The sequence below is a fragment of the Schistocerca serialis genome, chromosome 2, assembly GCF_023864345.2.
Source record: "Schistocerca serialis cubense isolate TAMUIC-IGC-003099 chromosome 2, iqSchSeri2.2, whole genome shotgun sequence".
Lineage (NCBI taxonomy): Eukaryota > Metazoa > Arthropoda > Insecta > Orthoptera > Acrididae > Schistocerca > Schistocerca serialis.
In genome coordinates, this window is record NC_064639.1 from 1,162,066,755 (window position 1) to 1,162,079,307 (window position 12,553).

General features: G+C 43.3%; 1 protein-coding gene across 3 annotated transcripts in view; it reads right to left on the bottom strand.

Moving 5' to 3' along the window:
- Positions 1 to 12,553, bottom strand: part of LOC126456734 (cytochrome P450 9e2-like) — an 84,661-nt gene that overhangs the window by 45,891 nt on the left and 26,217 nt on the right. For 2 of the 3 annotated variants that reach the window (XM_050092481.1, XM_050092479.1), the window contains exon 2: positions 2,499 to 2,947. In XM_050092481.1, the coding sequence (XP_049948438.1) occupies positions 2,499 to 2,853 (355 nt within the window). In that variant the 5' untranslated portion in view covers positions 2,854 to 2,947. The remainder of the gene's footprint in view (positions 1 to 2,498; positions 2,948 to 12,553) is intronic. The other variant, XM_050092480.1, reaches the window with a different exon arrangement.

Genomic DNA, 12,553 nt, shown 5'->3' on the forward strand with positions numbered 1-12,553 from the left:
TCAGAAGAATTACCCAAAAAATTTAACCATATGACAAGCGTATGAAAATATGCGAAGTAGACTACTTTTCGTGTTGAACTGTCACTTATTTCAGATACTATTCTAATGGTAAATAAAGCAGCATTTAGTTTCTGAACAAGATCCTGAACATGGACTTTCCACAACAGCTTACTATCTATCCGAACGCCTAGGAACTTGAACTGTTCTGTCTCCGATCAAAATATCGGTTCTTGTTGAATTGTTAGTTAGAAACTGTAAAAACTGAGTCTTGCTCTATCGTGTTCGGTGTACGTCATCGTGTTCGGTGTACGGTTCTGACGCATCGTGCTGCATCTGCAGCAGCAGTCTGAGCAGAAGTTGGCACTACAGCGACACAACGAACTGCTACAAGTCGGTTACTTCAAGGACAACTCCGGGTCAGATGCCCTGTAATGTGCATGCCACTGATCCCAAACCACCGCCATGTGCGACTTCAGTGGTATCACGAGAAAGATCATTTGAGGGCATGGTGGAGGTCTGTTCTGTTTTCTAATGAAAGCTGGTTCTACTTCGCTGCAACGGATGGACGTGCTTTGGTTAGGAGCAGACCAGTTGAGAGCCCACAGCCAACGTGTCTGCGTGCTAGACAAACTGGACCTACACCTGGAATTTCCCCCTGGGTTGAGACTTTGTATGACCGCAGGAGTACTCTCGCGCTCGTCCCACGCACCCAGTTGTACGTCAGGCTGGAGAGTGGGCCTGTTGTGCTGCATTCCCGGGGGTGTTTTCCAATAGGATAACGGTCGCCCACATACCGCTGTTGTAACCCAACATGGGCGGCCGAAGTGGCCGTGCGGTTCTAGGCGCTACAGTCTGGAACCCGACTGACCGCTACGGTCGCAGGTTCGAATCCTGACTCGGGCATGGATGTGTGTGATGTCCTTAGGTTAGTTAGGTTTAAGTAGTTCTAAGTTCTAGGGGACCGATGACCTCAGAAGTTGAGTCCCATAGTGCTCAGAGCCATAACGCAACATGCTCTACAGAGTGTCGACATGTTCCCTTAGCCTGCTCGATCGACAGATCTGTCTCCAGTCGAGCACATATGGGACGTGATTGGATGACAACTCCAGCTTCATCAGAACCAGCATTCGAAGTCCCTGTATTAACTGACTAAGTGCAACAGGCGTGGAACTTCATCCCACACCGACATCCGGCACCTTTACAACAGTGCCTGCACGTCTGCATGCCTGTATTCAAAATCCTGGCCTTTACACCAGTTATTAACATACTAGCCTTTCACATTTGCAATGATTTATCTCCCACTTACAGTAACGTGTGATCTTGCAGGCTTGTTGTTGTTGTTGTTGTGGTCTTCTGTCCTGAGACTGGTTTGATGCAGCTCTCCATGCTACCCTATCCTGTGCAATGTTCTTCATCTCCCAGTACTTACTGCAACCTACATCCTTCTGAATCTGCTTAGTGTATTCATCTCTTGGTCTCCCTCTACGACTTTTACCCTCCACGCTGCCTTCCAGTACTATATTGGTGATCCCTTGATGCCTCAGAACATGCCTTACCAACCGCTCCCTTCTTTTAGTCAAGTTGTTCCACAAATTTCTCTTCTCTCCAATTCTATTCAATACCTCCTCATTAGTTATGTGTCCTACCCATATAAGCTTCAGCATTCTTCTGTAGCACCACATCTCGAAAGCTTCTATTCTCTTCTTGTCTAAACTATTAATCGTCCATGTTTCACTTCCACACATGGCTACACTCCATACAAATACTTTCAGAAACGACTTCCTGCCACGTAAATCTATACGTGATGTTACCAAATTTCTCTTCTTCAGAAACACTTTCGTTGCCATTGCCAGTCTATATTTTACATCCTCTGTACTTCGACCATCATCAGTTATTTAGCTCCCCAAATAGGAAAACTCCTTTGCTGCTTTAAGTGCCTGATTTCCTAATCTAATTCCCTCAGCATCACCCGACTTAATTCGACTACATTCCATTATCCTCGTTTTGCTTTTGTTGATATTCATCTTATATCCTCCTTTCAATACACTGTCCATTCCGTTCAGCTGCCCTTCCAAGTCCTTTGCTGTCTCTGACAGAATTACAATGTCATCGGCGAACCTCAACGTTTTTATTTCTTCTCCATCGATTTTAATTCGTACTCCGAATTTTTCTTTTTTTTCCTTTACTGCTTGCTCAATATACAGTTTGAATAACATCGGGCAAAGGCTACAACCCTGTCTCACTCCTTTCCCAACCACTGCCTCCCTTTCATGTCCCTCGACTCTTATAACTGTTACCTGGTTTCGGTACAAATTGTAAATAGCCTTTCGCTCTCTGTATTTTACCCCTGTCACCTTCAGAATTTTTAAGAGAGTATTCCAGTCAAATCTTAATCACTTACATATGTTACCTGGGCAGATTTCACTGCTTTACATGAAATATTTTTTTGTGTTGTAATTTTTTCCGTCAGTGTATTATTGGAAAGAATGTTGTCTCACCTTGGAGACCGAAGAGGCTTTTCCCAAAAAGCGGATCAGCAGTCTCCGGGATGAGCTCTTGTCGGTCAGTGAAGTGGTCGAACTCTTTGGCGAAGAGCAGTCCAATCAGCTGTGGGTCCCTGGCCAGGAGGACCGGCGTGGTGAAGGTGAAGAGGCCCCCGCAGCGGTGGGGGGCCAGGCTGCGGTAGAAGTGGGCAGCCAGGTCGTGGAAGGGCGTCTGCCTGAGGGCGACGGCGCCCATGTTGCCCACCACGGGCCACGGAGGGATGAAGGGCAGGCGCGCGCGCCGGAAGTGGCCGTACCTCCACACCAGCCAGCAGGCGGCGCACGCACAGAGCAGCGCCAGCCACATCATCGCTCCACCTCAAGGGGGGCGCCGGAGCAGTCTGCCAGCGCCGCTGTCGGATGAAACTGATCGCTACACGCAGAGCTCCTGGCGTTTACTCGCTCTAAACAACACGGCGAAATTAATCAGATTAATGGCGATAGCATAAAAGAAAGTGGATGTTTACTGTCACAATAACTTTCTTGTGTATTACATGTTCCAGTGATAACCTCCAGGAATCAAATTACACCTAAAAGGAAGTCGACTTTGTACTATACATAAGCTAGTAGTACCCACACTTTTCCGCTTTGGTACGTAAAACAGCCGCATTTCGTCGTATCCTGAAATCCACTGGTCTCTGATGCATGGACCTGTTTGAGATGGACCCGCATCCACTGTAAGCAGGAATTCCTGTCATGGGCTAAAACCGATCGTCACTGAAAAGGCGTGATACACCTCTCCATCTGGGATCTTTCTGCGACCACATCACGCTGTGTGCTTCGTTGCGGACACGTAGGACAGCTGACTTTAATGCGCCAGCAAATCTGGAAACTTCATTTATGGTGCACCCATGGACACGACATAATGGAACTGCTCAAAACACCTGGTTTTTTTCCAGAAGTATTTTAGGCCAGAATACCTCAAATGCTGAAGTATTTACCTTCTTGATATATCATTAATATAAAACTATTTCCTATAATCATTTTTTATTAATGAAAGGCCAAATATGAAACTTTTTGGAAATCTTTTCGATCAGATCGATACTGTACACATATATTTGTGACATGGAAGATCGATGTATTCAAATATCTCTGGAATGCGACTTCACGTATCAGTGTTTTGTTTGTGTAGCAATCGGCCATTTATAGTTGTGTGCTCGCGTAGCTGGTTGGACAATGCAATCTAGAATTGTACAGTTGAGATGGAAAGAGATGGATGCAAGCATGTTGAGCTGAACTGAATTTTGATTTTTGTAAACGCTTTCTTCGAATCATGCAAAGTGTTTTGGGTATTGTGAAATGAATGAGTAGACACACGTTGAAAACTGAAGCGAAACCTCAGTTCCTGCTTCTTCATTATTACATTTGATTGTACGTACATCAATGCAACACCCCACCCTCTTGTAGGAAGCGATATCATCGAACTAGACAGCCTATCAAAGAAAGATACTACATGAACGAAACCAATGTTAAATAACTTTTATTGTTTTTAACAGCCACTTGCCCATTTTCTCTTATTAAAGCAAATAATCGCATTGTTCACAAATGCTCAACGTTACATATTATTTGTTGGTGCAAAGTAACAGAAGCCAAACAGAGGGAAGAGCCTGTTAAAACCTCCACACACAATACCTCCTTTTTATCATTCAGACATGTCTCCACGTCGAAAAATCTTACTTCGCTGGTTCCATATACATTAATTCAAGGAAGTCCGTTTGCGAGAAACCTCTATGAAGGAGTGAGTCAAGGGTGTCCCTTTATTACTCACATTATTTAATATATACTGAGAGGACGTCGTAAAGACGTGGCAGAAAAAAGTGGTGCACCATCTTAAGTTTAACAATAAACTTATAAATACGCTCCCGCTCGCAGGTGATCAAATGATCTTAGCGGACTCAGAGGATAAATTACAGAGAGTAATGACAATACCTAAAAGCAAAACTAAGGTAACGGCATTTCATGGTAAGGAGTACTTTATAGCAAAAATAATAAATGATAAGTCGGTTGAACAAATATGTACTTTTAAATGCCTTGGCCTTTCAAATATCACACACAATGATGAAGAATGCAAACTGCAAGAATCCAGCAGTTGGTAGGTACTATAAATCGCTCTCTCCTCCAAACAAATAGAAAAGAGATAGTACTAAAATTTTTTAATGTGAAGGCAGTACGAATTCTAATGTAAGGGTCAAAGACTTGGACTACAACCACCACTGAAAGGAGCGGGATTGAAGCAGCAGAAGGGAGCCTCCTAAGGCCGCTAGCTGGTTATATCATAGATCGGATAAAAAAAGTGAAATCAGAAGTGAACAGGGTGCCAAAAGCATACTTCAGAAAATAGAGGAGTACGGAAGAAATGGTACGAACACCTTCAAAGGACGCCAGAAGAACGAATACCTAAAATAATAAACAAATATACACCTCAAGGGTAAAGGAATGTTTGGCGTTCTAAGAAGTGATGGAAAGACCATTTGCAGCGTACTTGACACTGGACCAGGCGGAGCTGCCTAAACCGAAACTGGATATGAGGACGGTAATTCATCCCCCAGATTTTCGTCAGCGGTGGAGGGTCATATGACGATCTGGCACCAGTTCTACACCATTTACAGAGCGTCAATGCACAACCACTACGCTCTCTTAATAGGGTGGTCGGTATTTTGTATCGTGACCTTGTATCAAATAGAATTTATATCCACCGACCTTGTGGCTCAAGGCTTCACACGATCCATCGGCGGTCAAACCCATTAATTCTGATCTTGTGGCAAGGGTTAATGTTCCTCTGGAAATTTCATTGTCCAAGAAGGTCAGTCTTACAATGGTACGCCATAAAACGGAGTCAATATGCAGGTTTAATATTATGTTCTGTAACAACGGTGGAGTCTACATAACTTTTGACGCATTTGACGGGCAGACAATCTACCGGAAGTTGGTACCCTGTGGTTACCATAAATTCTGTTTGTGTTCAGTCACCTCGCTGCTCTTCGGTGGTTTACTGACGTTACGTCAGTGCAGTGTCTGCATTTTACAGTGTTTGTACGGACACTGCACTAACGTATTTCACGCCAAATCCAAGGCAACTTGGTGAGGAAAATAAAATTCCTACTGACAGCAGGTGTTGTCTCGGTGAACTGCAGCGTCCGAACCTTCCAAATGAAGGCCGAAGTGAGACATGTGCGGGACCACGAGTTGAACATCTGGAAGTTCAGCTTCGCTACGGACCGACTGACGTTAGGTGGGGCGAGGTGGAAACTTCAGTTCCCCTGCATGCGTCAGGCAAACCTGTTTCTTTTCACTCAGTTTCCAAAGACCATGTCTTAAAGGAGCAAACTGCTGATGTTGGAAAGATTATCACAATTTAATTTCATGTGGTTTTGGGCTTGCAGCCAGATGATGTCCACACCTTGCCAAGGTATTTCGGCTGGCAGCCATTCAGCCATCTTCAGGTGAGTTTTCCTGGGGCATGTCGCTAGCTTTACATCAGAAATTGGCGCAGTGGCACATCGTGACCACCTCCTGTCTGTTTCAGTACCATCCGTAGGGTATCGCTCGATCTGACGCGCGCTGGGAAAACTTCGGGAATCACGTAACACTTTAATTTCGAATAATTCACTCTCATCTGAATCATCAAAATTCTTTTATTTTTACTACGGACGTGATTCGCTATACAGCATCTTCACTTCTTTGTTGATACACTGTACATAGACAACACTGAACATACATGCTTAATAGCAGCTGCCAAATACATGTTAAGTAAGAAAGTTCATAGCTGACTAATTACTGTGTATCCATTAACATTTGAAGATGCGCTAGTGCGAAACGCGTCAGGAGCAAAAAGAAAAGAATTTTGGCGCGTAAGACAACAGTAAATTATTTGAGCCAAACAAGGTCGCACGCCCATTGAAGGATTTCATGTTCAACCTAGTGAAACACTAATGTAATTGCCTTTTTTGTAATGGAAACTAATTTCGAAGACAGATGGGCCAAGATCGTCGTGTTTCGAACTTGCTTTTCATGCCCGTTGTCTAGGCAGAGCTCGGCTCCCTCCACCTTCTCCAGCTCCCTTCGCATTAAGCCTGTTTCACACGAACGACCCGATCGAAACCGGCAGCTCGTGGTTGGTAAGCGTCATCTTTCTGCGTGTAGATGAGTCCCCAACCATGTCCCGAGTGGTTCAGCGACGCCAACGAGTGTAGGGTTCTGAACTCCTGAAAACGCTGAATACTGCGCATGGGAGAAAACAGGAACGCTCGTGTCGTCTGTTAACACCGGAAGTTAACTAATTCTCGCCATATGCACTCAAGTTACAGTACTAGGTTTTGTGTTTTCTTAATCTATACTTTATTGCTTACTTTATTTTCGGAACACATTGCGTAAGCTACATGAGGATTCGATATTTTTTCTATGAGTATTCCCCCCCCCCCCTCAACGATGACCAAATATCTAAGAGTAAAAAATGAATATTCTTATATAACTACGTAAATAGATGAAAACCTTTTTTTAATGAAAATTGGCTCAAAAGTCAAAAGGTCAGCTTTCCGAAAGAAAAATACAGTTTGGTAAATTATTTGCCATTCACAAAGAATACAACATACAAGGCGCTGTTGTTGTTGTGGTCTTCAGTCCTGAGACTGGTTTGATGCAGCTCTCCATGCCACTCTATCCTGTGCAAGCTTCTTCATCTACCAGTACCTACTGTAACCAACATCCTTCTGAATCTGCTTAGGGTATTCATCTCTTGGTCTCCCTCCACGATTTTTACCCTCCTCGCTGCCCTCCAATGCTAAATTTGTGATCCCATGATGCCTCAGAACATGCCCTACCAACAGGTCCCTTCTTCTTGTCAAGTTGTGCCACAAACTCCTCTTCTCCCCTATTCTATTCAACACCTCCTCATTAGTTATGTGATCTACCCATCTAATCTTCAGCATTCTTCTGTAGCACCACATTTCGAAAGCTTCTATTCTCTTTTTGTCTAAACTATTTATCGTCCATGTTTCACTTCCATACATGCCCACACTCCATACAATTACTTTCAGAAACGACTTTCTGATATTTAAATTTATACTCGATGTTAACAAATTTCTCTTCTTCAGAAACGCTTTCCTTGCCATCGCCAGTCTACATTTTATATCCTCTCTACTTCGACCATCATCAGTTATTTTGCTCCCCAAATAGCAAAACTCCTTTACTACTTTAATTGTCTCATTTCCTAATCTAATTCCCTCAGCATCACCCGACTTAATTCGACTACATTCCATTATCCTCGTTTTGTTTTTGTTGATGTTCATCTTATATCCTCCTTTCAAGATACTGTCCATGCCGTTCAAGCGCTCTTCCTAGTCCTTTGCTGTCTCTGACAGAATTACAATGTCATCGGCGAACTTCGAAGTTTTCATTTCTTCCCCATGGATTTTAATACCTACTCCAAACTCTTCTTTTGTTTCCTTTATTGCTTGCTCAATATACAGACTGAATAACATCGGGGAGAGGCTACAACCCTGTCTCACTCCCTTCCCAACCACTGCTCCCCTTTCATGCCCCTCGACTGTTAAACTGCCATCTGGTTTCTGTACACATTGTAAATAGCCTTTCACTCTCTGTATTTTACCCATGCCACCTTTAGAATTTGAGGGAGAGTATTCCAGTCAACATTGTCAAAAGCTTTCTCTAACTCTACAAGCGCTAGAAACGTAGATTTGCCTTTCCTTAATCTTTCTTCTGAGGTAAGTCGTTAGGTCAGTATTGCCTCACGTGTTCTAACATTTCTTCGGAATCCAAACTGATCTTCCCCGGCTTCTACCAGTTTTTCCATTCGTTTGTAAAGAATTCGCGTTATTATTTTGCAGCTGTGACTTATTAAACTGATAGTTCCGTAATTTTCACATCTGTCAACACCTGCTTTCTTTGGCATTGGAATTATGATGTTCTTCTTGAAGTCTGAGGGTATTTCGCCTGTCTCATACATCTTGCTCACCAGATGGTAGGGTTTTGTCAGGTCTGGCTCTTCCAAAGCTGTCAGTAGTTCTAATGGTATGTTGTCTACTCCCGGGGCCTTGTTTCGACTCAGGCCTTTCAGTGCTCTGTCAAACTCTTCACGCAGTATCGTATCTCCCATTTCATCTTCATCTACATCCTCTTCCATTTCCATAATATTGTCCTCCAGTACATCGCCCTTGTATAGACCCTGTATATACTCCTTCCACCTTTCTGCTTTCCCTTCTTTGCTTAGAACTGGGTTTCCATCTGAGCTCTTGATATTCATACAAGTGGTTCTCTTTTCTCCAAAGGTCTCTCTAATTTTCCTGTAGGCAGTATATATCTCACCCCTAGTGAGATAAGCCTCTACATCCTTACATTTGTCCTCTAGCCATCCCTGCTTAGCAGTTTTGCACTTCCTGTCGATATCATTTTTGAGACGTTTGTGTTCCTTTTTGCCAGCTTCATTTACTGCATTTTTATATTTTCTCCTTTCATCAATTAAATTCAATATTTCTTCTGTTACCCAAGGATTTCTACCAGCCCTCGTCTTCTTACCTACTTGATCGTCTGCTGCTTTCACTACTTCATCCCTCAAAGCTACCCATTCTTCTTCTACTGTATTTCTTTCCCCCATTCCTGTCAATTGTTCCCTTATGCTCTCCCTGAAACTCTGTACAACCTCTGGTTCTTTCAGTTTATCCAGGTCCCATCTCCTTAAATTCCCACCTTTTTGCAGTTTCTTCAGTTTTAATCTACAGTTCATGACCAATAGATTGTGGTCAGAGTCCACATCTGCCCCTGGAAATGTCTTACAATTTAAAACCTGGTTCCTGAATCTCTGTCTTACCATTATATAATCTATCTGATACCTTTTAGTGTCTCCAGGTTTCTTCCATGTATACAACCTTCTTTCATGATTCTTGAACCAAGTATTAGCTATGATTAATTTATGCTCTGTGCAAAATTCTACCAGGCGGCTTCCTCTTTCATTTCTTACCCCCAATCCGTATTCATCTACTATGTTTCCTTCTCTCCCTTTTCCTACACTCGAATTCCAGTCACCCACGACTATTAAATTTTCGTCTCCCTTCACTACCTGAATAATTTCCTTTATCCCATCATACATTTCATCAATTTCTGCATCATCTGCAGAGCTAGTTGGCATATAAAGTTGTACTACTGTAGTAGGTGTGGGCTTCGTGTATATCTTGGCCAAAATAATGCGTTCACTATGGTGTTTGTAGTAGCTTACCCGCACTCCTATTTTTTATTCATTATTAAACCTACTCCTGCATTACCCCTATTTGATTTTGTATTTATAACCCTGTACTCACCTGACCAAAAGTCTTGTTCCTCCTGCCACCGCCGGCCGCGGTGGTCTCGCGGTTCTAGGCGCGCAGTCCGGAACCGTGCGACTGCTACGGTCGCAGGTTCGAATCCTGCCTCGGGCATGGACGTGTGTGATGTCCTTAGGTTAGTTAGGTTTAAGTAGTTCTAAGTTCTATGGGACTGATGACCACAGCAGTTGAGTCCCATAGTGCTCAGAGCCATTTTTTGAACCTCCTGCCACTGAACTTCACTAATTCCCACTATATCTAACTTTAACCTATCCATTTCCCTTTTTAAATTTTCTAACCTACCTACCCGATTAAGGGATCTGACATTCCACGCTCCGATCCGTAGAACGCCAATTTTCTTTCTCCTGATAACGACGTCCTCTTGAGTAGTCCCCGCCCGGAGATCCGAATGGGGGACTATTTTACCTCCGGAATATTTTACCCAAGAGGACGCCATCATCATTTAATCATACAGTAAAGCTGCATGCCCTCGGGAAAAATTACGGCTGCAGTTTCCCCTTACTTTCAGCCGTTCGCAGTACCAGCACAGCAAGGCCGTTTTGGTTAGTGTTACAAGGCCAGGTCAGTCAATCATCCAGACTGTTGCCCTTGCAACTACTGAAAAGGCTGCAGCCCCTCTTCAGGAACCACATGTTTGTCTGGTCTCTCAACAGATACCCCTCAGTTGTGGTTGCACCTACGGTACGGCCATCTGTATCGTTGAGGCACACAAGCCTCGCCACACGGCGCTATGTATTGCTTTATAAATATTTTTATGCAATGTGTGTATTTATTTTCTCGAGTAAATAAATAATGCTACTTTGAAATGTTTGGACGACACTTTTTCTGTTCCTCCAGTTCTCAGGAGTGTGGAACACTTGCTACACATCTTTGTCAATATCATTCACTATGAATTTGGCTATGATTACTAGTTTCAAAATGATGTTGCTGTAGACCACCATTTCGAAAGAAAGCCTGTCACCCATGAATTCACTTTTGCAGCAGATAACAATCAGAATACAAACAAATTTGGCGCGAAGGCATCTGAAGCGTAAACGTCCACCTCAACATTGGTGTCTTAGTCCATGAAAAATACGCTAGGAGCGCTGGAATAGACTAACGTGCCATAGTCGATGGACACAAGAAAATCGCTCGTGTAAAAAGGGCTTATGTAGAGCACGTGGTAAGCACAACACTCGAGCGGCAGTGTGAATTCATTCTTCCGCTTTCCTGTTGAAATCAAAATGAATAACTGCAACCTTCTCAGCTGGCGGACCCCTTCTTCAGTCGAAAATCCGTGGCGGACCCCTCGTCAGTCAAGAGCACAGTAACTTTAAATTTCAGAGCGAAACCCATGGGAACTGAAAACTTCTTAATGCACGTGCCATGTTCCCAATTCGTCTAGCATGCAAGAAACAATAACATTAACACACGGCTTTATGAGATTTTCTGCAATGGTATGAGCTTTGCCTGTTTTTGCCACTCGATAACTAAGCAAGAAAGAAGCTTTTAATGAATTTTTATTAATTGTTTTTGCATGAGTTTTCACGCAATGCTGAGAAGCAGCTAGTTCAGCACCCTTCCTTTTGAAGAAATCGATGTCTTTAGCCTGGAAATCCGGGTGAGTACCTTCAAAATGACGGTGCAATTTAACTGGAACCATTGAACTGTTCGGAAGGACTCGCGCACAAATTACACACTGAGCTTTACCCTTCCTTGTCTCCATAAAGCCCATTTCTAAATAGCTTTCGTTGTACTAACGCTTCTTGGTTATTCCACTTCCACAGCATATTGCAACCATTGGAGTGCTTGCAGCGTTTTCACATAATAAATCCGACAAAGCTGCCTCCGCGCATGCGTAAAAGGTGTTCAGCCCATCTAGCGCCGTGAGCCGGCGCACAAACGACCCCCGTATTGTTGCGAAACAGTCGATCAGAGGAGCCGCTTTCTCCGGCACTAAACTGTGTATTCGTTCTCACTTAGGAACCGCAAAGGCTGCTTGGGAATACGACCTGAAGTAAAAAAAAGAAAAATAGTGATGAATTTGATTTTCACATTTTTATTCAATTATTTTACACGATTTGGTGAAAGGTGGCCGCGGACCACAAGTTGGGAAGCCCTGACTACAAGGAACAAATATCACATCAGTTTGTAGGCACAATTTTTAAATGTGAACCGTGCGTTGTTACTCATACACACTGTTCAAAATAAAAACATCATTGCTGCATTATCTGTTTCAGTTGCATGTATTTCCATTAACTCATATTTTTGTTACCGAAATCTTGACGGAACTGTGTTATCTTATGCTACCGTCACGCTGCGTAAGTTGCAGCTGCAAACTATTGGTCAGCTGGGTTTTGGTAATGGTCTAATTGGATTAGCAGTCGCATCGTAATTATTACTGAGCGGTTTGTAACCTTTCACTTATCCATATGATTGTTATCTTTTTAAATTACATCTACATCAATACTCTGCAGTCACATTTTTCTCAGTTCCCTGATAAATCTATGAAGCGTGCACTGCAAAAATGGGTTTCGGTGAACCTCCGTATGACGTCTAATTTCTTAGTTGTTCCCGTCGTGCGAGGCGTGTGTGGAAGAAAGTAATACGTCGTGTGGCTCTTCCTGGAACGTACGCTGTCTGCATTGCAACAGTTCTTCGCCGCGATGCAGAACACCCGTCTCGTAGCGTGTG